General features: G+C 38.3%; 1 protein-coding gene across 4 annotated transcripts in view; it reads left to right on the top strand.

Annotated features, from left to right (window-relative positions):
- Nucleotides 1-26,847, top strand: part of AMPH (amphiphysin) — a 247,059-nt gene that overhangs the window by 209,398 nt on the left and 10,814 nt on the right. For 2 of the 4 annotated variants that reach the window (XR_004433134.1, XM_033193702.1), the window contains exon 17: nt 883-1,008. The exons of the other annotated variants lie outside the window; for them this stretch is intronic. Coding sequence is in view for 1 of the 2 variants with exons in the window: in XM_033193702.1 (XP_033049593.1) it covers nt 883-1,008 (126 nt within the window). In the remaining variant the exon portion in view is untranslated. The remainder of the gene's footprint in view (nt 1-882; nt 1,009-26,847) is intronic. 4 annotated transcript variants of the gene reach the window in all.

Here is a 26,847-nt window from a genome sequence, read left to right as displayed (position 1 = left end):
TAAAACTAAAAAGGCCTTGATCTAAGAGATGCCAGAAGCCTGATTTAGCATATATGTGATTGAAATCAGGATGATGTTTATGTGCCGTGTTGGGACAAAAAGACCTCACCCCGCCTACACAATTCAGGGGGTGTAATTGAACCACATGGAGGATACTGCCCTGTGGTTCTTTAAACAACTATTATATGAAGTAAATGCATTACTAAGGATTTTGTTGGAGGGAGAAAGGGAACAAGGAACTGAACAGGAGTTTACGACAAGGCAGGAAAGTATCTATGATTGTGGTAGCGAATAGCCAGGTAGCTGGTTCTGTTCTTCCCAGCCTTGGAAGTGGAACACTAGCATCGTGGTGACCTGTTGGGTCAAATGAATGCATTTTAGTCTGACTATTAGAATGACTCTTTGATTTTTTTGGTGCAATGCATATTCATAAAACTGAAAGGCCCTGGAACTGTGTGCCCTGCGACTTCTTCCTTACTCCTTCCCACTGGCAAATAATTGTGGGTCCTCCTAGAATTCTCTCTCTCTCTCTGTCTCTCTCTGGAAAATAGCAGAACCTTTTATAGCTATCATAGGTATGTCGGTATTCAAAATGTTGCAAGTAAGTAAAATGGATAGGTAAAACGGTAAGTCTTCCCTGACTTCAAGGGAAATGACAGTCTTGATGATGGTAAAGCAGAAGTTTAATAAGATTTTATTTCTAGTATTTTCCGTTCTCTAAAAGCCCATGATGCCAAACGGGGGGCTTTTCTCCAGCACGGATTTCATGAAGCTAGTTACCTGTGGGATGACAAAGAAAATCTTAATTGTCCAGTATTCTGTAATGTTATCTATTTACCTGTTGCCTCTTTTTCCTCTAACCCTCAAAACAAACACTCCAAGGCTGAATCTGAACAGGCTCCACCCACAGAGCCAAAAGCAGAGGAGCCCCTGGCTGCTGTCACACCTGCCGTTGGGCTGGACCTTGGAATGGACACTCGGGCTGAGGAGCCAGTGGAGGAGGCAGTGGTGAGCGCTACCTCCCTCTCACCCTCGATCTGCCTTGCTGCCACAGCCATGCTCATCTCATGACCCTATGCATCATTCTCATCTTTGCCTCACTTGGGCCAAACATACTCCATATCTGTTGTAGCTCCCAGGTTCAAAAAGCCTTCATTCCTGTTCTCTTTCATTTTTTAATGACTGATCTTATGATCTAAAGAAAACTGTACATAGCCACAGGTTTAGCACAGTAGAAGGGTTATAGAACTTGTGAGTAATCAGAACTGTTAAAGCTTTGTTCTATCTGTGACAGCTGGAGACGTACCTTTATTAGGGATGTGACAAACAGAATAATAACTTTGTTCATTGTGTGTACCTATTGATTACTTACAATATTCGTTTTGTAGGTTGGTTAAGGTCCGATGAGGTGTTGAAATCCCATATCACAACTCCATGAATCTATAAGGATTCACCATTTGCTCACAATTAAGTCTGCTGATGACTCTTATAATAATATGGACCTTGAGGATGTTTTGTTTCTGTGCTGGGATGGAGATCCATTTGTCTGCCTGGAAACCTGCCCTTACCCTAATCCATGCAGCCATAAAGAACACCACATTGCAAACTGGGCTGAGCTCTGATATGTACCAAGTAGAACTGGACATTGTAATATCCATGAAAGTGTAGAGTACAAAATACCCATGGTGAGTGAAAAGTCATTTATTTATGAAATGCAGAAAAATGTCTTCCAACAATTTCAGTCAGGATACCATTTACTACAGCCTTCATAGACTATACAAATAGGAAAACCAATTTCTCTATTACCAAAAATAACATTCCCTAGATTAGATACCTAGAGAAATGAGGCTTACTTCATGTCGTTGGTGCCTTAAGTCATTTTACAGGGAAAATGGTAGGTCATCTGTCACATCAACAGTTTATTAATCAAGTAGAAAAATAAATAATAGTGCAAGATAGTAATGGAAATACTTAAAGTGGGACTGAATCTCTCCTAGAGGCATTGCTTGCAGGGACTTTAGACCAGGGAGCGCTGTGTCCAGGGCCGCTCCCAGATTCACTGGAGATTTCAGCAAGTCCATGCAGACAGTGCTTTTTCCTTTGGTGTCCAATGGTGATCTGTCTACTCACCTTAGCTTTAAGATTATTTAAATAACAAAGGAAGGGAAAAATAGAATTTAATTTTTCACTACTGTTATAATCAAGAAGATAATTGATTTTTAAAGGAATATGGATGATGCCAGGGAGTTAAAAAGATACTGACTTAGGTTTTGAGGGAAATTGTTTCAATTCTGAAAAGCTCTCATCAAATCCCTATTTTGACGACTTCACCTTCACCAATGTTTTAAAACTAGTTCATTGATTTTATGCCCAAGACTATTCAGTGTAAGGTTTAATGCCATTATGCCCATGTGTTTGAGCAGGGGTAGCACTGGATGTTGTGTGATAGATTGGAAATGCGGTATAGACGAGCTACTGTGTTCAATACAGGCTGAACGTTGATTCTCCATGATCCCTTCTAAGAGTGCCATGTCCATATACCTCCCACACCCACATCCTCATTTCAACAAACCAATCTAAGAAGGCTTTTGTTTTTTTCAGAATCCAGGTTTATGGTTTTCCAGTGGACAATATTAGTGGCCACAAATTATTAAGTACCTACTATGTAATAGCTAATATATATATGCATATGTTTGATAATTGTTTAAACTAAGGGTAATATGAAAAATATTCAACACCCTGTGGCACAGGCACCAACCGTCACTCAAACCGGCTTCCCTCATGTTGGTAAGCAGCTCTTTGGAAGAATGCTTCATTCTGAAAATACCTTTTCTCCTAAAGCTCATAGGTGAACTGTAGAGAATCAAAAATTGTGATTCCTTGTAAAATGTAAGGCAATTTACAGTCTTATGAAGGATTCAGGCACCTCCTGAGATCCACAGGTGATGCAAGAATCGCAGGTGCAGAGCTCACAATGTGATCCACGCTTTCCACAGAGAAAAAATTCAAGTTCATTTCTCCATATGGACTGAAAAATAATAGCAACAATGTTAACTAAGAGGAGACAGTTTACAGCAATTCAGTTTGCCTAATGCTCATCAGTAGTGGCTGCCTTCCATGTTTTTAACATGGACATACTTGGATGAAATCAATTCTTCCCATCATTCTCCCTTCTCCTTAGGAAAACAGAATCAGATAAAACGTATTTTTGTTTCCTAAAGTAGATTTATAGCTTGTTCCTTCTGGTCGTAATAATCTAACATAATATTAGGGTTATATTTCTCTGGAGAAAGGTCTGTTAGGTTGCTAGATATGTGATATTAATTGTAAAAACAAAAATCCCCATTGTGTCCCTAGCATTAATTAATTGGCTGGCTGTGGTTGTCATTAGTCAGCATTGAGTTGACATGACCTTTTGAGGTAATCCCTTTTGCTGCTGAAATGTCACTGTAATTATTAGTTCAGGTTTTGATAAAATGCTTTTCATCTGAGATGAAGTTTGTGATTTTCTGTTTTGTTTTGTTTTTTTTTTTAAGAGGCAAGTATAATTTCAAACATGGGAAATTTTAACAGTGTTTCCCAAAGAAACCGAGGGCTTTTAAGAAAAGTTTAATTATTACATTTTTGTTTGTTGTTTTATTTCTCATATAGCTAGTATTGTCGTTGGTTTTTTCCAATAACATCAAATTTTACTAGTATGTCTACAGGATGCATTTACAAAAACAACACTATTGTCTTTCCTTTTCCAGATGTTTCTGTGTTATGTAAATAATGAAAATATTTGTTAGAAAGAAAATGATTTGGGGCCGGGTGCGGTGGCTCACGCCTGTAATCCCAGCACTTTGGGAGGGCAAGGTGGGCAAATCACGTGAGGTCAGGAGTTCAAGACCAGCCTGGCCAACATGATGAAACCCCATCTCCACAAAAATACAAAAATTAGCCTGGCATGATGGTGGGTGCCTGTAATCCCAGCTACTTGGGAGGCTGAGGCAGGAGAATCGCTTGAACCCAGGAGGCAGAGGTTGCAGTGAGCTGAGATCTTAACCATTGCACTCCAACCAGGGTGACAGACTGAGACTCTGTCTCAAAAAAAAAAAAAAATTCAATACGATTTCAATATTCGTTTCAATATATTTTAGAGAATTAAGTTGCAAAGCAGGTAAAGATGAACACAGAGCCAATTCATAATGAATTATTTGGTTACAATTAATTATGGTTAAAGTTTTGCCCACATTTATTCCATTTTTTTCTAGAGAGGCCCCTTCTAATTTTCTCTAAATTTCTGTCAGTGCCTGTATTTTGCTTAAACTGTGTGAATTATACCAGTGTTTTGTTTTGTTTTGTTTTTTGCCTATTATTTTTTCAAAATAATGCCGTGTAATTAAATTTGGAGTTAGCATAGTTTTTAAAGCATATAAATGTAAGAAAGACTGGTAAAGACGTTTTTAAAATTGTTGGGGAATCCTGGATTATGAAACATTATTGACTCATTATTCTGGGGACAACTTTGGTTTTTGCTGTGTTTTGTTTTTTAAAAACTTTACCACTTAACTTGTCAAGACCAATTTAAACCAACAAATATATACATATCAGAATTGCCAGACTATAGTCTATCAGCTTCATCTTGCTAGGAATATTTCTGTCTGAACAGAATGCATGTGTTCACTTCCTCTTTTACTCAGTTGACAGATATATTTGAGTCCTCTGTAGGTGTCAGGCTCTGTTCTGGATCTGGAGAATACAGGGATGCGGTAAATAGCTATGGCTCCTGCCTCCTAGTTTCCACAGACTGGTGGTTGAGATGCACGTTACACAGAGGCTGAGGTGTCCTTCAGTGACACTCATGTTCATGGGAAACAGCATTTGGGTTTTCTCCTTTTGCAGGGTAAACATGAGAGCTAGTGTTTCCCCTGTGCCTCTAGATGTCATCTCCCAGGTCATCTCCCAGTAAGTCAGAGGAAGAAATTGAAGATCAGAGGAAGCCAGGGAGCTTGAATTATTGCCTGCCCTTATAAACATAGAATGATCTTCCAACTCCAAGTGCTCACACTGAAGCATGCTTTAAGATGTCAAGAAACATACGTATGTATATATTTTTCTTTTTTTTATGAGAACCTTGGAGATGGATGTTCTATTTACCTTTCTTAGAAAAAAAAATCACAGAATTGGTTGTTTTCTGAGTTTGACTGTATTCCCATTAGCAAATAGTTACATTTTCAGTGCCCCTCAAGCTAAACAAGTGTCTGTTTCTCTCTTGTTCACGATACCAAACACACAGCAGAGTATATAACACATGCCCATCAAATTCTAAGTCATTGATTTGTTAATTGGTTGACAGTGAAGTCTTGGGGTCCTTAAAGGGGCTGCAGTTTGATTTCTTAAAGTACAAATATTTATATGGTCGTTTTCCTTGTCTTTTTTTTTTTTTTCATTCAGACACTTTGGCTTTTTTATATTTAGGAAAAGCAAGCCAATTATTATGATCAAAAGCAATGTCAGTTTTTTCATTCTGCCCCACAGCTCTGTGACATCTAAGCCCCACTTACCTCAAATATAAAATGGAGTTAATAATAATCATTTAAAAGTTTTCTATGAGGGCTTAGAAATAATACATGTTGTCAGTTTCAACATCTGTCGTGCAGAAGTTATTAATGACAGTTTGGTGATATCATTATTGTTACCAGCCTCATGAAAAGTTGTTGAGAAGGAAATAAGCAGAAGCAGGGGAAATATGTACTCTGGGGAGGAGAAAGCAGGAGAGGCAAAGGGTAACAGCCCCCTCTTCCAGTGTTGCCTCATGTCAGAAATGGCAAGGGACCCAGTCCCTGTTAGATCTCCACCAACACAAATTTCCACGTGGTTTCCAAACAAGCTGTGTCCCATCAAAATTCTTTGTCCTTTCTAAGAAGACTTTCCGTTTTCTAGGCACCTTCATACTCAGTAAATGAATAGGGATTTTTTCTATCTTCGTTGCCCAGGAGGTGTGAGTATTCAGAGAACTGGCAGCTGCGTCCTCTTTCAATGTGGTTGTAGAAGGAAAAAGAAGGACAGATGATCTATAAACATGATACATCCAAATCCAATACAAGTAACTGAACTTAGATCTTTCTCTCTGTCTTTGCAGGAAGTCATAGGGAAGAGATAAAGTTAGCCAAGAATAAAGTGAAAGTAACAACACGGTGATCAGTTCCCCCAACCTCACAGAGCAGGTTGATTTGGATTGGTAGGTGGCCATCTCTGAAATATAGGGCCACTGCTGTTTTGAGATGTGGCTGATATTAAGTATTCATTAACCACCTACCAACTGCTAGTAGCAGCATACACACACCATTTTCCCTGCCTTCTGGAGTGTGATTTCCAAAGCCCTATGGCAGACAGGCCCAAGTGAGACTTTTGAAATGTCATTGTTTATTCAGAGTGTTGTTATAAATCTATGTGAACATGAACGCAGGATTCAGGTTGTTTTTCCACTATTGAGGAGGCTTTTTTAGGTGATAGATGCCCAGTGGCTTTTAAGTATTACTTTTGGCATGTGCTTTTCTTCTGAGGTGAAATTCACATAAAATAAAATTAACTATTTTCAAGTGAACAATTAAGTGGCATTTAGTACATTCACAGTGTCGTACAATCATCACCTCTATCTCGTTCCAAAACATTTTCATCACTTCAAATCATAGCCCCATAGCCATTAAGCAGTGACTCCCATCTTCCCCTCTCCAGGCCCTTAGTACCTGCCAATCTGCTATGAATTTATCTATCTAGAGAGCTGATATAAATGGAACCAGACAACACATGATTATTAGATGATTTTGTGTCTGTCTTGGTGTATACTTTTTGTCACATACTAAATCTAGAGCTTTAGCTTGATATATTTAATGTGACTTGTTATCATTAGCTTCAGGATAAGAAACTCTTATTCTCTCTTCTGAATATGTATTGGGCCCAATTCATAATCCCTCATTGAAACGATTCCTGGTCATCAACACAATTGGGTAGCCTGTGTAAGACCAGACCCATTCAGATGTTAAAAAGGCAACTCTGTTGAGATAATAAAGCCCCACCCCAATATGAAGCCCAATCCCACCCCAGAAATCCGAATTTAGACCTACAAGAGCCTTACAGATGTGTTCTACTTACTGGCTCACCCCTCTTCGCCTACCGGTGGCAGTGTTGGGATTTGTTTAGTCCATGGATAATGTGAAACCAACCCCCTAGGCCATGTGTGCTGAGTTCTCATCCACTTCTTGCCTGTTCCTATTCTGTCCATCCCTCACCTCCAGAATAGAAAAGCCCTTGCATGAATCCCTCCTGCTAGTCCTCCAGAGACATGAGCTGGAACCCTGAATATGATCAGGAAAAAGTGCTTGATTTGAGATCAGAGATCCCTTCCTTTTCTCTGGCCAGTTGCCTTTTGTTCCAGCATCAGTGCCCAAGCAGCTCAGATACTGCCTTTGAGGACTACTGTGTGTGTCCTGAAGTGAAGGAGTATGATCAAAGAGAGTCAGGTGATAGTAAAGAAGGCCATACTGTGATAAGAGATACTAGGGAGCACTGGCATTGTCATGCATTCTCTCCAGCAGTCCCATGAAATAGGATTATTTAGGCATCAGGACCCGCATTTTACAGATTAAGAAAATGGACACAGAGAGATTATTTGCTTAACCAAGATCGCACACCTACAAAGTAGTGACATGTGATTCAAAACCTGCTCTTTTAATCCATAGCTGTCCATCTCCTGACTACTCCAGATGCTTTTAAAAAGGGCAGGTTTTATAAAAATGTATTTATCAACACATTTCATATCACATCTAACTAAAGCCATTAAGGTCACAACTTAGGGTCCAAGCTGACACAAAGACTTCCTACAACGAATGCTTAGACTTGATGGATGTTCCTGGTTTGTGGTTGAGGAGTTGAACTGAAACAGAAATTCTGTGTAGCCTCAACCTTGAGCTTCTCAGAGGCAATGTATATTCTAATTCTCCACTTTGGCTGCAAAGCAATTTCAGAGGGGATATATTTGAAAGACCATGAATTAGGAATATGGGGGAACTGACTCCATGGTCAACCAGTGAGGTGGCCTTGGGGAAATAATTTTACCCTCCATGCCAGTTTTCTCATCCTCCTTTAAAAGCGTTGTACATGATAACCTCTTCCTGCTCCCCAAAATCAAAATGTATTACTTTAAAAATTCATTGTAGTAACAAGAGCACCCTGTGTTTATGGCTTTTTTCCAGCCTCTGTTTGCTAGGCCATCGGGATGACATATCATTGCGGAGTGGCTTTTACTTACTAATGCCATGGCCAGTTCAAAGGCTGTGAACTCAAAGGTTGGCAGTCAGGCGTTCCAAGTGTGACTTTCAGCTGCCTACCCCTCCTCAAGCTTCAGACCCCACACTGCCATCTGGGTTGGGTCCCAGGTTGCATAGTGAGATATATGTCGTGCTTGACAGGGTCAGGTTTGGGAGTTTTGCCAACAAAGTGTAATGACATTCAGGTGATTTGCAGATCACTGTTTATCAGTCTAGTCTCTGGATGTGTCTGGCAGCCTTCCTTCTGCCTTCTGCCAACCTGAGCCTGGGCCTGCTTAGGAGAAGGCAGTTTGAGCGGTAGCAGCAGGCACTTTACATACCATTCAAAGATGACATAGCCAGCCATGGGAAAATGCTTATTGTACCATGAAAGTGTCTTCCTCAAGCAACCTCTTTAACAAACGATTTGCAATCCCTGTTGAAGCTGTCCATGGTGACTGCTCCAAAAACTAATGTGTACTCATTTCCTCATCTCTGAGAGAGCACAATCCGTGGTATTTACGTTTGCATTAAAAGATAAGTCCCCTTTTCCTATCGACTTGTCTCCCTATATGTTGCAGATAAATCACTAATTAAAACTTTAAATACTGATCTGTATTATTATTGGATATTCTGACACAAACTTAAAGGCCAAATTAACCAAAATTTATTAACTTTGAGATCTCTGTAGAATACTTTAATTTTTAAAGAAAGTGATGGAGCTAGTTCTAACAGACATTGCCATGGCAACAGTGCTGCCTGCAGTTGAGTTGCTCTGGGACCCAGCTGCTGAGGGTTCATGATGGGACTGCAGGCAATACCTGGAGAGCAGACTGAAAAAGATGATTGAGCTGAAGGTTGTGAGGGGGACACCACTAAATTCCTTTATTAGAAAGGAAGCACATAAATGTGTCAAATGAAATTTGTGATACCAAGTGCCAGCTTTGAAAGGAACACTACTGGGAACATGGGGTACCATGAGAGAGCTTGCCCCTGCAGTCACACCGAAGGAAAATTATGACCCAAATTGTTTTAAATATAGTTCATGCGAAGAGACTTACCAGTCACCAGCCCATGCCACAGTTCAGTCGTCTTCTATTTGGGGCCATAATGATGATCTTGAGGCTCTACCTACCTCTTGGGCTTGTCTTTAAAATGGATTCTGAAGAAAATGCTGTATTTTCATTAAAATGCCAAGGATCTTCAGACAAGTCAAGAGCTCAAGTTGGATCTAGAATTAGAGATGGTCAAGAAAAGGCAATGGTGCCCTGCAGCCAGGATTCCCGCTGTATTTGTCTTCCTTTGTTACTTTTCCCCATGAGTTTACACAGCCAGGCCCAAAGGGACTTCCTCCAGCTCCATAGCGAATTAGTGAAAGAGTCAAAACTAAAACCTAGTCTCCAGTCTATCTCTAGTGCTGCTTCTACTTTATAATAGTTCCTCCCTTGTCAAATGAAAACATTAGGCCCTGTGGTCCTTCCAGCCATGGGATCAGGTTAATCTCTAACTTGTGAACATACCTATAAAAGAAAGGCAAAATATCCAACTTCTAAATGTTCTCAGTTGTAGTTCTGTAGTGTAATGGATCAATTGGTCGTCTTTTCCACTTTTCCAGCCTGTACATATCTTAATGATGAAATCTGTAGGACGAAATGAAATCTACAGGACAAATACAGGACAAAATAATGTAGAACAGTAATGTAGGCAAAAGTAATGTAGAGAAATTCTATCAAACCAACCTCTTCTTGATATCTTTTTATTGCATAATTCACTATTGATTAAGAGGGATTTTGTGATATGTTAGCTTTGGTGACCGGGTAGTATGTGTACATGAATAAAGGAAAAATTTATAGTCTATGCATCTCACTTTAAAGAGTAGCATTCCAACAATTTAAGTGAATGTATCAACTGTTTATAAGAATACACTCACATTCTTTGTCAGACATTACTTGGGAACCAAAAGTTATTTAGGAGGTCTCAGAATTTCTGTGGAACTCACTGACTTGAGAGATGTGTGGTCTTCTTGGTTATGGGATGGTGTGAGAAAATACAGAATTTAGAGTTAGACAAACTGTTTCAGTCCTTGTTTACCGACTAGGTGAGTTACTTAAACTCGAAGTACTAGTTAATTTTTATAGAAAATGGGGGAGTATTTAATACGGTTGTTAGAAGAATAATGTATAATAAATGTAAACCACCTGAGATAGAGTCTGGAAAATTGTAAATTCATGATAAATGTCCACTTCCCCCACAGTATACAGAATGTGCATATATCAAAACTGTCAAGCAGAAACCTGTTTATGAATCAGAATCAGAATTATTATTCTCCATGTTTGGGGTAAATCAGTAAGCCTTGAATTCAGTGGTCCTGTAGTCAAATGTCTCATAAGAGCAAATGCCAGGAAGATGTCTGTTCTCTAACTGTAGTATAAAGCGTTCTGTAGCCATGGAAGAATATCATTTGGCTAAAATTTAAATTATATATGTCTTTATTCTATACTTATGGTTTGTATAATTTACCTTAGAGTATATTTAATTTTTTAATTTTTTTAATTTAAAAATTTTAAATTTAGTTTAGATCCAGAGGGTACATGTGCAGGTTTGTTATATGGTTATATTGTGCGATGGTGAGATTTGGGCTTCTGTTAAACCCATCACCCAAATAGTGAACTTTATACCCAATAGATAATTTCCCAACCTTCAGCCTCCTCTCTGTCTCCACTTTTGGAGCCTCCAGTGCCTGTTATTTCCATCTTTCTGTCCATGTACATCCACTGGTTAGTTTCCACTTAAAAGTGAGAACATGTGGTATTGGCATTTATGTTTCTAAATTATTTCACTTAGGATAATGGCCTTTGGTTCCATCCATGTTGCTGCAAAGGATATGATTTTTATTCATTTTTATGACTGAATTACACTGTGCATATATACACCATGTCTTCTGTATCCATTCATCTGTTTATAGACGTTTAGGTTGATTCTACAACCTTGCTATTGGGAATAATGCTGCCATAAACATATCAGTGTAGGTGTCTTTTTGATATAATGATTTTTTTTTTCCTTTGGGTACATACCCAGTAGTGAAATTGCTGGATCAAATGGTAGTTTGGTTTTTAGTACTTTGAGGAGACTCCATACTGTTTCTATAGGGGTTTTACTTATTTACTTTGCAACCAGGAGTGTATAAGTATTCCTTTTTCTCCACATACTTGCCAATATCTGTTATTTTTGGACTTTTTAATAATAGCCATTCTAACTGATGTGATAGGGTATCTCATTGTGGTTTTGGTTTACATTTTTCTGATAATTAGTGATGTTGAGCATTTTTTCATATGTTTGTTGGCTGCTTGTCTTCTATTGAGAAATATCTGTTCATGTCCTTTGCCCATTTTTAAGTAGAGTTATTTGTTTTTTCCTGTTGATTTGTTTTGAGTTTCTTTTAGATTCCAGATATTAGTCCTTTGTCAAATGCACAGATTACACATATTTTCTCCCATTCTGTAGGTTTTCTCTGTATTCTGTTGATAGTTTATTTTGCTATGCAGAAGTTCTTTAGTTTAATTAAGACTCATTGTCTATTTTTGTTTTTGTATTTGCTTTTGAGGTCTTAGTCATAAATTATTTCCCAGGGCCAGTGTCCAGAAGTGTTTTTCCTAGGTTTTCCTTTAGGATTTTTTGTAGTTTCAGGTATTATACTTAAGTCTTTAATCCACCTTGAGTTAATTTTTATATATGATGAGAGATAGGAGTCCAGTTTCATTCTCCTGAATATGGCTAGCCAATTTTTCTGGGATCATTTATTGAATAGGATATCCTTTTCCCATTGTTTATTTTTGTAAACCTTGTTGAAGATCAATTCGTTGTAATATCTGGCTTTATTTCTGGATTCTCTATTTGGTTCTGATTTGTATGTGTGTGTGTTTGTAACACTACCATATGTCTAGTACCATGCTGTTTTGGTTACTATATCCTTGTAGTATAGTTTGACATCAAGTAATGTGATGCTTCCAGCTTTGTTTTCTTCACAGGGTTGCTTTGACTTTTTGGACTCATTTTGGTTTCATATGAATTTAAAAATAATTTTTTCTAATTATGTGAAAGATGATATTGGTAGCTTAATAGGAATTACATTGAACCTATAGAATGCTTTGCACAGTATGGTCATTTTAATGATATTGATTCTTCCAATCCTTGGGCATGAATTATTTTTCCATTTGTTTGTGTCATCTGTTATTTCTTTCATCAGTGTTTTGTAGCTGCCCTTGTAGAGGTCATTCACTTCCTTGGTTAAATGTATTCCTAAATATTTTATCTTTCTTTTGGCTAAATATATTCCTAAATATTTTTTTTTATTGTGGCTATTATAAATAAGATTGGGTTCTCGATTTGATTCTTAGCTTGAGTGTTTTGGGTGTATAGAAATGCAACTGATTTTTGTACATTAATTTTGTATCCTGAAACTTTACTCAAGTCATTTGTCAAGCCTAGGAGTCTTTTGGAAGAATCTTTAGTGTTTTCTGAGTGTAAGATAATGTTGTTGGTGAACGGAGATGATTTGACTTCCTCTTTTCCAATTTGGATGCCTTTTATTTCTTTCTCCTGCCTGATTGCTCTGGCTAGGATTTCCAGTACTTTTTTGAATAGGAGTGGGGAGAGTAGACATCCTTGTCTTGTTCTATTTCATAGGAGGAATGCTTTCAGCTTTTTCCCATTCAATACGATGTTGGCTGTGAGTTTGTCATAGATGGCTCTTATTATTTTAAGGTATGTTTCTATGATGCCTGATTTGTTGGGGGTTTTTACAATGAAGGGATGTTAGATATGTTAAAAAAATTTTGCGTCTATTGAGGTGATCATATGGTTTTTGTTTTAAATTCTGTCTATATGGTGAATCACATTTATTGATTTATGTATGTTGAACAATCCTTGAATCCCTGAAGTAAAACTCATTTGATCATGGTGGAGTATGTCTTTGATAGGCTGTGAGATTCAGCTGCTAGTATTTGGTTGAGGATTTTTGCATCTATGTTCATCAAGAATGTTGGCCTATAGTTTTCTTTCTTTGTTATGTCCTTGCCAGATTTTGGTATCAGAATGACACTGGTTTTGTAGAATGAAGTAGGGAGGAATCCCTCCTCCTTGATTTTTTTTTTTTTTTTTTTGGAACAGTTTTAGTAAAATTGTTACTAGGTCATCTTTGTACATCTGGTGAAATTCTACTGTGAATTCGATCTGATGCTGGGCCTTTTTTGTTGGAGGTAGATTTTTTATTACTGATTCAATTTCATTACTCATTATTGTCTGCTCAGGTTTTCTGCTTCTTCCTGGTTCAATCTTGGTAGGTTTTATGTTTCTAGGAATGTATTCATTTCCTTTAGGTTTTCTAATTTGTACACAAAGATATTCATAATAGTGTCTGATGATCTTTTGGATTTCTGTGGTATCAGTTGTAATGTCATCTTTATCATTTCTGATTATATTTATTGAATCATCCTTTTTGGTTAATCTAATTAGCAGTTGTATAGTCAGGGTTCTACAGAGGGACAGAGCCCATTGGGGAGATATCTATCCATCTATCTATCTATCTATCTATCTATCTATCTATCTATATGGAGAGAGAGAGAGAGAGAAAGAGAGAGAGATTTTCCCTAACAGAATATTTTCTCTCTGTCTCTCTCTCTATATATATAGATATAGACATAGATAGATAGAGAAGACATCTCTCTTTATATATATATATGGAGAGAGACAGACACAGAGACAGAGAGAGAGGAGTTTACTAGGGAAAATTGGCTTATGTAATTACAAGGTGAAGTCATACAACTGGCCACCTGCAAAGCTAGGGACAGAGAGAAACCAGTAGCATGGCTCAGTCTAAGTCTGAAAGCTTCAAACCAGGGAAGCTGACAATGCAGCTCTGTGTGACGCCAAAGGCCTAAGAGCCCACAAGAGGCCACTGGTGTAAGTCCCAAAGTCCAAAAGCCGAAAAACCTTGAGTCTGATATTCAAGGGTAGTAGGAGAGAAAGCAAGCATCCAGCATGAGAGAGAGAGAGAGAGAGAGAAGACTCAGAGCAAGCAAGCTTATCCCCCTCTTCTACATGGTGTTCCAGCCATCCTGGCAGCTGATTGGATGGTGCCCATTCACATTGAGGAGGGGTCTTCCTCTCCCAGTCCACTGACTCAAATGTCAGTCTCCTCTGGCAACAACCTCTCAGACACACCTAGAAACAATACTTCACCAACCATCTAGGCATCCCTCAATCCAGTCAAGTTGACACCTAATATTAATTATTATAGCAGTCTATAAATTGTATTTATCCTTTTAAATAACCAACTTGCTGTTTTGTTGATCCTTCGTAAGACTTTTTTAAAATTTTTAATTGCATTTAGTTCTGCTCTGATCTTTGTTATGTCTTTTCTTCTGCTAGCCTTAGGTTTGGATTTTCTTATTTTTCTAGTTCCTTGAGGTATGACATTAGATTGTTAATTTGAGATCTTTATATCTTTTTGGTGTAGGTATTTAACAGTATAAACTTTCCTCTTAGCATTGCTTTTGCTGTATGCCAGAAGTTTTGATATGTTGTATCTCTGTTTTCATTTGTTTCAATTTTTTTATTTTTACTTTAATTTCTTACTTACTCGAAAGTTATTCAGGAGCAAGTTGTTTAATTCCCAAATACTTGTGTGGTTTTTAGAGTTTCTCTTGGTATTTTTTTTAATTTTATTCCACTGTGGTCTGAGAAGTTGCTTGGTATGATTTCAGGGTTTTGGATTTATTGAGACTTGCTTTATGGCTAAGCATATGGTTGATTTCAGAGAATGTTCCATGTGCAGATTTAAAAAAAAAAAAAGTACATTCTGCAGTTGCTGGGTGGAATGTTCTATAGATGTCTATTAAGTCCATTTGGTCTAAAGTACATTTATGTCCAGAGTTTCTTCTTTAGTTTTCTCCCTTGGTGATCAGTCTGGTGCTCTCAATGGGGTGTTGAAGTCCTCCATTATTATTGTAGTGATGACTATCTCTTTTCTCAGGTCTAGTAGCATTTGTTTTACAAATCTTGGTGCTCTGGTGTTGGATATATATATATATATATATATATATATATATATATAAAATAGCTAAATCTTCTTGTTGAATCGAACTCTTGTTATGACATAATGCTGTCTTTGTCTTTCTTTTTAATGTTATTGGCTTAAAGTCTGTTTTATCTCATATAAGGGTAGCAACTCCTGCTCTTTTTGTTTCCAGTTATATAATACGTCATTTCCAGCCCCTTTACTTGGAGCCTGTGGGTGTCATTACATGTTAGATGGGTGTCTTGTAGGCAGCAGGTGGCTGGGTTTGGGTTTTGTTTTTTTTAATCCAATTTTCCAATCTATAAGTGGAACATTAAGGCTATTTATGCTCAACTTTAATATTGACATGTGAGATTTTGTTCCTATCATAGTGTTATCAGCTGGTTGCATTATAATCTCAGTTGTGTAATTGCTTTATAGGATATGTGAACTTTGTACTTATGTGTGCTTTTATGGTGGTATCATCCTTCCCCTTCCATGTTTAGAACTCCTTTCAGCATTTCTTGTATGACCAGTCTAGTGGTGACGAATTCCTTTAGCATTTGTTTGTCTGGGAAAGACTTTATTTCTCCTTCATTTATGAAGCTTAGTTTGACAAGATATAAAATTCTTGGCTGGCATTTTTTTTCTTTAAGAAGGCTAAAAATAGGCCCCAAATCTCTTCTGTCTTATAAGATTTCTGCTGAGAAGTCAACTGTTAGTCTGTTCGTTCCTTTGTAGGTAAATTTGACACTTCTCTCTAGCTCCCTTTAATATTTTTTCTTTAGTGTTGATCTTGGATACTCTGTTGATTGTATTTCTTGATAATGTTACTCTCATATAGTACCCTCCAGGTGTTCTCTGAATTTTTTGTATCTGGATAAATACTTCTCTATCAAGATCAGGAAAACTTTTTCTGAATCATTCCGTCAAATATGTTTAAGGGAACATACTGCACTCCTTTGGAGATGTCGAAACACTTTGTCTTTTTGTATTGCCAGAGTTCTGCTGATTCTTTCTCATGTGAAGAAGCTGTCACTTCTTATGTTTAAATTAGTCATCCGTTGGATGGGACATTTAAATTTTTATTCTTTTTTCCCTTGAGGATATGGCTGTGGGGTTTGTTGTATATGATTGTTTGGCTTTGTTTCTAGGTGCACTCAGGAGGCCAAGGCTCTACATGGGTTCCTTGGTTATGGATATCTGTTGTGTGGTGGCTTTCTCAAATGCTGCTTGTTGTAGCAATATATTGGGTATATGAGCTGATACACTGTCTTCTGTGGGGCTGGGAGTGTGGAGGTTTCAAGAAGTTTATGTCATACATTAGCACTATGCCCTTCTGCAGCAGGTTTTTTATTTGGTCTTCAGTCTCCAGTCCTGGACTCTTGGAGTCCAGTCTCCAGTCCACTCTAGGTGGCATTTAAGGATGAGAGCTGGCTTACCCTTAGGTAGCTGGATGATGAATGGAGGCACCTACCCTAACAAGGGTGACAGGAGGAGTTTTTATTGGGATGTGCTGAGCTCTTGGGGATAAGCATTAGGGGGCTGCACCAGCTTCTCATCCTAGATAGGCTGGAATGTGATCCACTTTACTGTTGCAGGACTCGTGACCTTCAGTTCAATAGATGCTGTCCTTTGACTCCAGTCTGCAGTGTGACTGAGGTCTGTGAAAGGACCTGTCTGGTGGCTATCAGCAAAATGGCCTTGGGGCAGAGCTTCTTCCCCCAATCCAGAGCAGATAGCTCTGTGACTTGTCTGTCCTCTGTTGCCACCATGCTGCCCACTCTGTTTAGGGAGGGGAAGATGGACTCTGCCCTTTGTGCAAACCTGAATGGCATAGGCTCACTTTCACTGGGGATGCGGCCATCTGGAAATGCACTGAAAAGGCTTTCTCTGAGTGCACTTGCACCAGCCCCCAGCAGAGAAAGTCTGCTCTGCATCCACAACAGTGGGGGGGGGGGGGGGGGTGGGAAATGGCCCCTTTTCCATGATCTTTCCCAGCCACTGGTCCTGCCCCTTGCAGAAATCAGCACCATGCCTGCATTTCCTTTGTTCCAAGGGGCACTTTGACAGGCCGTATTCCCCCTTCCCTCAGGGTGGCTTGTGCTAAGAGCTAGCTCTCTGGAGTACCCACAACTTCCCAGCGTCCTCCGTATCAGTCCCCTATCAATGCCAAATCAGAGTGGGTTCTGAGGTATGTTTGTAGGGGGTCTGGTGATACAGCTGCACAAAGGCCGAGGTTCCTCAGGCAGGCAGTGACCTACACTGTGTGCACAGCTGATATGGCACCTGCCGTTTCAGTGCAGGCCTGAGGGGAGTGCGAGTACACCTGGAGGAGCTGACCACCGCTGCTCTGTCCTCAGGAAGTTCTCAGGTTGCTACCAACAGCACTGCCCAAGGCCACAAGGGCAGAGGCGCTCTCTGACAATTTAGTGGTCAGCAGTCTGTCACAGAAGAGAGGGAAGTACAGAAGCACCCCCACCTATCTTTTCTGCCGAATTCTAAGTTCCTTAAGGGTCAGTCTCTGCCAGACTTTTGTCGCTTTCCTTTTCCGCACCCCAGCTTATTTCCATGGGAACTCCAACAGGTCCTGGCTCTCTTCTCTCAGCTTTCCATTCAGATCATGGCCACTCCTCTGTAACTTTGATCCCCTTTCTGAAGAGAACTGGCATCTGACGTCTCCAGTCAGCTATCTTGGCAGGGGGGGGGGAACTCTTGGAGCATTTTTTTAAGAAACGAAATTTATCATTGGGATGTGTAAATGAAGATTCATGAGAAAGCTGAAAACACTTAAAAATCACTCAAAAAATCAGATTCACTATTACCAGGATTTTTTGTTGTTGTTGTTTTCATTTTAATGATTTTACTCTTAAAAAAAAACCCAGCATATCGAAAAAGAAAGTCAACATTTCAAAAGTATATTCTAGAAATGTTAGCTAAACCCAAGAGAATTTTCTATAAAACAAAGTATAAATGGATCCTTGAAGCATAATACCTGAGCCAGGCAAGGGAAAATATCTGAGTGTCATCCATCTCCACCCTCACTCAGAGACAACTTGCATCTACCCTGCCGTGCGTATGGGATTCCTTTCTGAAGCATCCAGGCCATTTGGGGCCTGCTGCTACTCTCACACAAGTATGTCCTTTGACACATATATTTGGGGTATTTATGTAACAGATGATTCCATGTAAAGACTTGATAAATCCCTCTCCAGTTCCTGTTCTGAAAGGATATCTAAGAGTCCCCAGATAATGAGTAAAATGGAACAAAGAAAATGTTTCCACATCTACTGTAAACATCAAGCCTATAGAGATTTCTCCTGATTTGAGAAAACTAAGCAAATAAAATACGTTTTAAGATTAGCAAACACCTATAGAGCAATACAAAAGAAAAAATGATTGCATGCCAGAGTTAAAAGTTTCTTTAGAGAATATGCAACAATAACAAAAGTTACCTGACGTACAAAGACAAAATTTGAAAATTGCCTTCCTTTTTGTTGTCAGTAATACTCAAGATGACCTCGATAGGTGAAACAAAAGATGAAAGGTGAGATGATAAGGCAACCATATTGAGAAGAAAAGAAAGTCACTTTGAAAGGCAGATGAAAACAGAACTCAATAACATGAGAAAAGATTTTAAGGGGAGGAAATGTAATATTAGAATTAAAATTTGCATGAGACGTGGTAAAGATGAGAAGCAATACTATAGAGAATCGATTTAGTGATATGAGGATAAGCTGGAGGAGTTCTCCCAACACATAAAGAGAAGCACAAGTAAAGGTGATGGATTTAGGGGCCAAGGAGTGAAGATACAGCTCATGGGTAGAAGTTCATCCTGAAGGAGAGACTATAAGAATGTTACAGAAGCAGAAGTGGCTAGTATAGTAGAAGAAAACATGCTCGAGCTGAAATTTTCCTAGTTGATGGAATTAATGCATGTGGATCATAAGAAATCACCCAAAAAAGCAAACTTAATGGAGAGAGACTACATTGAAATGTATTATTTTAAATATTGAGTTCAAAGAAAAAAGTCCTGCAAGCATCTAGATTGGAAATAAGAAAGCACTACAAGTGAACAACAATTCGGTTGTTCTCTGACTTATCCATATCAATACTAAAGGTCAGAAGCTATTGGAATAACATACAGATTTTGAGCACAAAGAAACACAACATAGTAATTCTACCCCAAGTCAATAGTTGGCCATGTAGGAAAGCAGCAGAAAGACATTACCAATTACATAAAGTGTTAGAGACTTTCCATAGAATTCCTAAAAAGCATTTTGTGAGGATATATTGCAGTTGACTAAAAGATGGCTCAAATCAAGGCAGATAGGTGGGAAGACATGTAATAAAGCAAATGTGGTGACATGTCTGTTGAGGATCCTAGGCGGTGAGCACTTGGAAGTTCATTGTATTCTATGTTTTTGAAATTAAAAAAAAAAAAAAATTTCTTATAATGTTGAGCAGAAACCCCAAAAACATGTTTAATGGAAATACCATAAATAAATAAAGAGAGCAGTATTTAGTATTTAAATTATTGAAATGTGTAACCTAAATAATTGTTGGGTTACAAACCAAAGATCTTTCTCACAATGTTAGAGTGACATTTAAAAATGAAACCAACTAGTGTTTAATTCTAATAGAACTGTGAAATAACTTGTTAAATAGAATAAGCAATAAATTATTATATATCCATTACTATAACTTTTCTAAGAAACATGACTCATGTTTTGCAAAATAAACCTTGTATGTATGATTAGAAAAATGAATACAACTAAATATATCAAAATGTTACCATAAATCATCTTTTATTATTTTAAAATTTGTTAGAAAAAATATTTTAATTGCTTTATTAGAAAAATGCCTATGATCACTTACAATAACCTACTTGATAAATAAGTATGAAATTTCATGGGCAGAAGGAGAATCAAAGTAGCTTCTTCAGTTGTCTCATCCAGACCAGTTGCGTGATTGACAAACTATTTTCAGGCATTGTTCAGAGCTAATATTACCAAGAAAACAAGCAAATAAATAAACGAGTGAATGAATGTACGAATACATGACATAAACCTCAGAGATGACAAGTTCTCTTGAGCCTATCACTACTCTGACATGTTTGGGGGTCTTGGTCCTTGTTGGCCTGCTTTTACGGCACCATCTCATAGCAGGACTGGCTAGTTTCTGTCACCCGGTTGTGTTTGGCTATTTTACATGATTGATAACCTAGGCTATTGTTGTATTTTGTTCATGTCATTACATTTCTAGACAATTTTGCTAAAGCAAGTTTAAACTGGTGTTTAGAGGACCCTGGCATGAATACCATAATTACATGGCTTTCCACCAAGGAGATGATTGAGGCAGAAGATTAGAAAGCAATGAGGGGCCGGGCGCGGTGGCTTATGCCTGTAATCCCAGCACTTTGGGAGGCCGAGGCAGGTGGATCGCCTGAGGCCAGGAGTTCGAGACCAGCCTGGCCAACATGGTGAAACCCTGTCTCCACTCAAAATACAAAAAAATTAGGCGGATGTGGTGGCAGGTGCCCCAGCAACTCAGGAGACTGAGGCAGGAGAATCTCTTGAATCCAGGAGGCAGAGGTTGCAGTGAGCCAAGATCGTGCCATTGCACTCCAGCCTCGGCAACAAGAGTGAGATTTCATTTCAAAAAAGAAAAAGAGAAAGCAATGAGGTATGTATGGTGCAGAGACCCACCACCTACTCTCTCCAGAAGGTTCTGTGCTGGTCGCTGTGATTTCTGTGTGATAGGAGGGTTAGCAATACTCTTAGTTTCTGCACCTCATAGACCTCATGGATAAAGTAAATATGTGCCCAAGGTCAAGGAGACTATTTTTAGTCTCTCTTTGCAATAGCTGTTTCCCCCATGAATATATTTGACCAATAAATAGTATAGTTTGGGCAGAAGATAGGATAAGTGTGTTTTTCTGAACATTTAGAGTGAAGAGAAGCATTTGATAGCACTGGGTATGAAAGGCTTGAAATACTTTCAGCAGGTTCAGTCCTCTTGTCTTCCTGGGTAACATTTTTTAAAAAGCAAATAACAGTCATTTATCATTGTGGTTTTTCCTAGCAGATATAACATGTACTGTAGCAAGCAGAGCATAGAAAATGTTTTTTCTTTTATAGCTCTACAAATAGCTAACAAATTGAAATGCATAACAACAGCAATAATAATAAGAGGTATAACTTTCATCGATGAAACCCTTTTCACTCTTTTCTTTATTTTGTCTACAGCTAACACCTAATCTGAACAAATGGGTTCCGGTTTTCCATTGTATTTTTATGTTGTTCTATTCTTGCGATCAGTAAATAGGGCATTGGAAATATTTGGTAAGAGCAAAAAATCTGGACCAGATTCCAGACATAAAGGGAGGGTTGAGGCACCCCTGATCATCAGACCAGTGTCAGAAACAGAAAGCTATGAGGATACGCAGATAGTGGATGATCCTTCTCTGTTTATGTAACATTTTTAAGCTCTGCAAAATCAGCAGCTGGAGAAGTGGGAATTCATTACTAATGGACTCGGAGTAGGGTGTAGGAGTGTTAATTGTTTGTTTTCCAAGCAGATCATTCAAATTGTTTGGCTTCCCGTTTAGTCTAAAGTGCCAATTCCATAGCACCTTACCTTTGCCAGAATTGTGAATTGCAGTATTTTCCTGATATTTATTTATCATTCTTAAAGTCAGTTTTCTGCATGCTGCAGTTCTTTTTTATGTGACAAAAATCAGCTAAATTGCTGAGGTGCTGAGGCTGAGGTATTTGCTCCTGCAAGGTCAGGATCCTCAGAGCAGTCAGGTAGCGCCTTTGGCCGCCACCTGCTGGTGGTTGGTGTCACAGCAGCTAATACCTGTTTTTTTTATTATTTTATTTTATGTTTACTTTTAACTTTTGTGGGTACATAGGGGGTGTATATATTTATGAGGTACATAAGGTATTTTGATACAGATATACAACGTGTAGTAATTACATTAGGGTAGATATCTATCACCTCCTCAACCATTTATCCTTTTATTTGCATTATAATCCAGTAATATTCTTTTAGTTATTTTAAAATGTACAATAAGTTATTGTTGACTGTAGTCACCCTGTTTGTGTTATGAAATACTAGGTCTTATTTATTCTTTCTAACTATTTTTGTGCCCATTAAACATCTCCCCTACTTCCTCACTACCCTTCCTAGCCTCTGGTTAGCATCCTTCTACTCTCTATCTCCATGAATTCAATTGTTTTAATTTTTAGCACCTACAAATAAGTAAGAACATTCAAAGTTTGTCTTTCTGTACCTGGATTTTTTCCCTTAACACAATGACCTCCAGTTCAATCCATGTTGTTGCAAACGACAAGATCTCATTCTTTTCTATGGCTGAATAGTGCTCCATTGTGTATAGGTACCACATTGTCTTTATCCCTTCATCTGTTGATGGACCTTTAGGTCACTTCCAAATCTTGGCGATTGTGAATAGTGCTGCAACAAACATGGGAGTGCAGATACCTCCTTGATATATTGATTTCCTTTTTGGGGGGGATATACCTAGCAGTGGGATTGCTGGATCATATGGTACGTCTACTTTTAGTTTTTGTCCTTTGTTTTGTTTTTGAGGAACCTCCAAACTGTTCACCGTAATATTTGCACTAATTTCCATTTCCACCAGCAGTATATGAGGTTTCTTTTTTCTATGCTTCCTCGCCAGCATTTGTTATTGCCTGTATTTTGGATAAAAGCCATTTTAACTGGGGTGAGTGACATCTCATTGTAGTTTTGATTTGCATTTCTCTGATGATCAATGAGATTGAGCACCTTTTCACATACTTGTTTGCTATTTATGTCTTCTTTTGTGAAATGTCTATTCAGATCTTTTGCCCATTTTTTGATTGTATTATTAGATTTTTTTCCCCATAGAGTCGTTTGAGCTCCTTATGTATTCTGGTTATTAATCCCTTGTCAGATGGGTAGTTTGCAAATATTTTCTTCCATTCTGCAGGTCATTTTTGTTGATTGTTCCCTTGGCGGTGCAGAAGCTTTTTAACGTGACATAATCCCATTTGTCCATTTTTGTTTTGCATGCCTGTGCTTTTGGAGTATTATTCAAGAAATCTTTGCCCAGTCCAGTGTCCCAGAGAGTTTTCCCAATGTTTCCTTTTGGTAGTTTCATAATTTGAAGACTTAGATTTAAGTCTTTAACCCATTTTTATTTACTTTTTGTATATGGCAAAAGATAGGAGTCTAGTTTCGTTGCCTGCTTCAATTATCTAGCAAAGGAAAGGTGATAACATGTATATTTAGTGATGGTAAAATCTTATACAACCAAATTGATAGATATCTAGAGGTAAGTTACAGGTTAATAATAAACATGGTTGTATGGAACAAGTTTAAAAAATTACCTGTGGCAACACCATCTATAGGTCACAGAAGTATATTCTCTCCCAGAGATGTAGTATCAATTCAACTGAGACTAAAAGCCAATTAGTAACAATGTGTAGTTGGAACATATATGTATAAAAGGATTTATGCATAACCACTGGGAGAGTAGCCCATGAAATAACATCCTGTCTGCTTTTTCATCTGTAGCAGTGCCTCTGCTGCATGTGTGTGTAGTGGTGGTGTCTGCTGCTCTGTTTGTCCATACCGTCTGCATGTAGATAGAGTCCATCTGCTTCCAAGCTGTTGAAACTAGTGGGATATTCATAGGTGTGATTTTCCAGACAGATGGAGAGAATAAGCTTATAATCATGACACAACTTGTTTTCTACATTTGAGCTCATAAGTTTATTGCATGCACATTTTCTTTCAGGATAGTTTTTAACATGGAAGAAACTTTGTTAGGTGCTTAGTGTCCTAGAGAAACCCTATTAATGTCTCCAACAATAAAGCTATGAGCAATTGCTCATTGTTCTTCTTGGGATTAAGATACCCTACTAATTTATGTTCTGATTACTATTCTGTTGACAACAGTAATAATAGCATCCATAAAAAGGTCGGTGCTTATTTAAAACAGAGAGGAAATTCTATTTGATTTCAAAATAAATTTTTTATTATAGGAATTTTCATCCATTTGCCAAAATATAAACCCTCATGTACTTGTTACCCCACTTCGATAGCAATCAGCATTTATAATTCACTTTAAATAAGTATCTGTTACAATTCATGAGAAAGCATTACTTTTGTGAACCCATAATGTATTAGTCCATTTTCATGCTGCTGATAAAGCCATACCTGAGACTGAGCAATTTGCAAAAGAGGTTTATTGAACTTACAGTTCCATGTAACTGGGAAGGCCTCACAATCATGGCAAGGAGGAGCAAGTCACATCTTACATGGATGGTAGCAGGCAAAAACAGAGCTTGTGCAGGGAAACTCTCATTTTTAAAACCATCAAAACTGGTGAGACCCATTCACTGTCACAAGAAGAGCATGGGAAAGACCCACCCCCATGATTCAATCATCTCCAACTGAGTCCCTCCCACAACACATGGGAATTATGGGAGCTACAAGATGAGATTTGGGTGGGGACACAGAGCCAAACCATGTCACATGTACTTTCATGACAGGACAGGAAGAAGGAAGTATGTCATGGCTAGGGATTGTATTTTAAATCATTGCACACCCTGTGTGGAGAGCCACATCCTCGTAATAGGAGATTCTCATAAGAGAGGGAAGTAAATTTCTAAGAATATGAGGAATACTTGGACATATAATGAGTAGTATGGCTGTTAACATTTCATTTTCATTCCCAAATAAAATATTATCTTGTAGAAAAATGTCCTGTATCTATTCTGTAACAGGCATTTTTATTTAAACTATTACCTATAGCTTTGAGCCAGCAGAAACGTTTTTAGAACTGCTTTGTTAAAAGTGTAGGCATATGGTTCATGTTCTTCATCTCCAATTTCTGATGCCCACTCAGAGGTACTCTTCATTATCCTTTTCTGTTTTCTGAGTTTGAAAGTTAATATTTGCAACATTAGGGCCTTCCTAACTTAAGATGTTGAACTGGGTAGAATGTATTCAACAAGGAAAAAGATAGTTAATCCTAATCACATCAGATAGTAAGAGCCATTTTTGAAATATGTGTCCTGGATATATTATATAAGATCAACCTGAGATTCTTCTTCCGTAGTCTTTCTCATGTGAACTTCTCAAATCAAGTCTGTCAAGCTGACATTGTCAGAATCCTGTTTAAAGAGTTGGACTCCAACCCATTTGTTCAAAACTAAAACTTCTGATTGCACTTCCTTTATTTCATTATCTCAAATTTTAAATACTACTTAAAACTCTTATTCTGACTGTGTGTCTACCTTAGAAAGAAAATTCTGACTTTTTTCTATTTCACTTCTCCTTACTGGACCTAAACTATGATTTTGGCATTTTGCCTGTAACGGGCTCTGCAGCTATTTGGAGCATTACCATGCATATTTGATTACAAAAATTATTTCCCCTTCATTCCTGAGGGTTCATTGAGAAAGCTTCCTTATTTTTTTTTCCCCCTGTGAAAGTGATTTGGCTTCTGGAACCTTCCTCACAAAGATTTGAAAGTTTATACTAAAATGCAATTTTCGAAATTTTGACTTTGTGTGATGAGGATGCTTTTCTGATACGGCTTTTCTCTCTGACCCAGGCCACTTCCATCCTCTGACCTAGATGTTCCATGTAAATCAAAAAGTGAGCAAGGCAGGTCTCAGTCATGGAGAGGCTTATTTAGCCAAGGTTAAGGATGCACCCGGAAAAGGAGACACAAGTCAAAGGAGGATCTGTAACCGGTGCTTTTTCTGAAGAGAGTTTTGAGAATTTCAGTATTTAAAGGGGAAATAGCAAGCAAGAAGGGAATAAATTTTTTTAAAGGAGTGTGGGTAGGCAATGAGGCAAGTGTCACATTCTTGTGAGGCTCTGATTAGTGCTCAGTGAATCTACATTTCACATATGAAAAGGGGGAATGGGGACATGGTCACTCATGCCTCCATCTCACGCTCTATAGTTCTGCACGTTACATAAGATGAAGCATGTGAAATTACAGCTCTGTGTTTGAGAATGAAAGGAAGGTTGTTTTCGTGTGACTCTGTTTCCAAGCTTAGCTTTCCTTTGGCATGGTGAGTTTAAGGTCTCAAGATTCAGTTATATTTCTTTTATTCCCTTAAGGCCTCATTTGTTGCTTCTAGCCAATAAAAATGGAAATAGCTTGTGGAGAGGACCAGCCACACCTTAAAAGCCGTGTTTTTGGAATAGTATAAGTCACTTCCATTCAAATCCCATTTGCCACACCTGACAGCAAGGAAAGCTAAGGAGTGTAGAATTGTTGGGAGCTCAGCAGAAGAGAAGTCAGAGTGTTGATGAATACATGGCAGACTCTGCTGTACCTAAATCCTGGGAGTGCCAAGAATGTTCCAAATCTGTATAGCCTCCACAGAGGGGACATCAGAAATAGGCTTGAGTTTGACTCCTGGCGGAGGCCCATGGAGATGCAGACGTGGCCTGTTGGATTCTGCCCTA

This window comes from Trachypithecus francoisi, unplaced genomic scaffold, assembly GCF_009764315.1.
Source record: "Trachypithecus francoisi isolate TF-2019V2 unplaced genomic scaffold, Tfra_2.0 Lachesis_group4, whole genome shotgun sequence".
NCBI lineage: Eukaryota > Metazoa > Chordata > Mammalia > Primates > Cercopithecidae > Trachypithecus > Trachypithecus francoisi.
The sequence above is the reverse complement of the archived record's forward strand: the minus strand, read 5'-3'. Positions and strand labels throughout refer to the sequence as shown.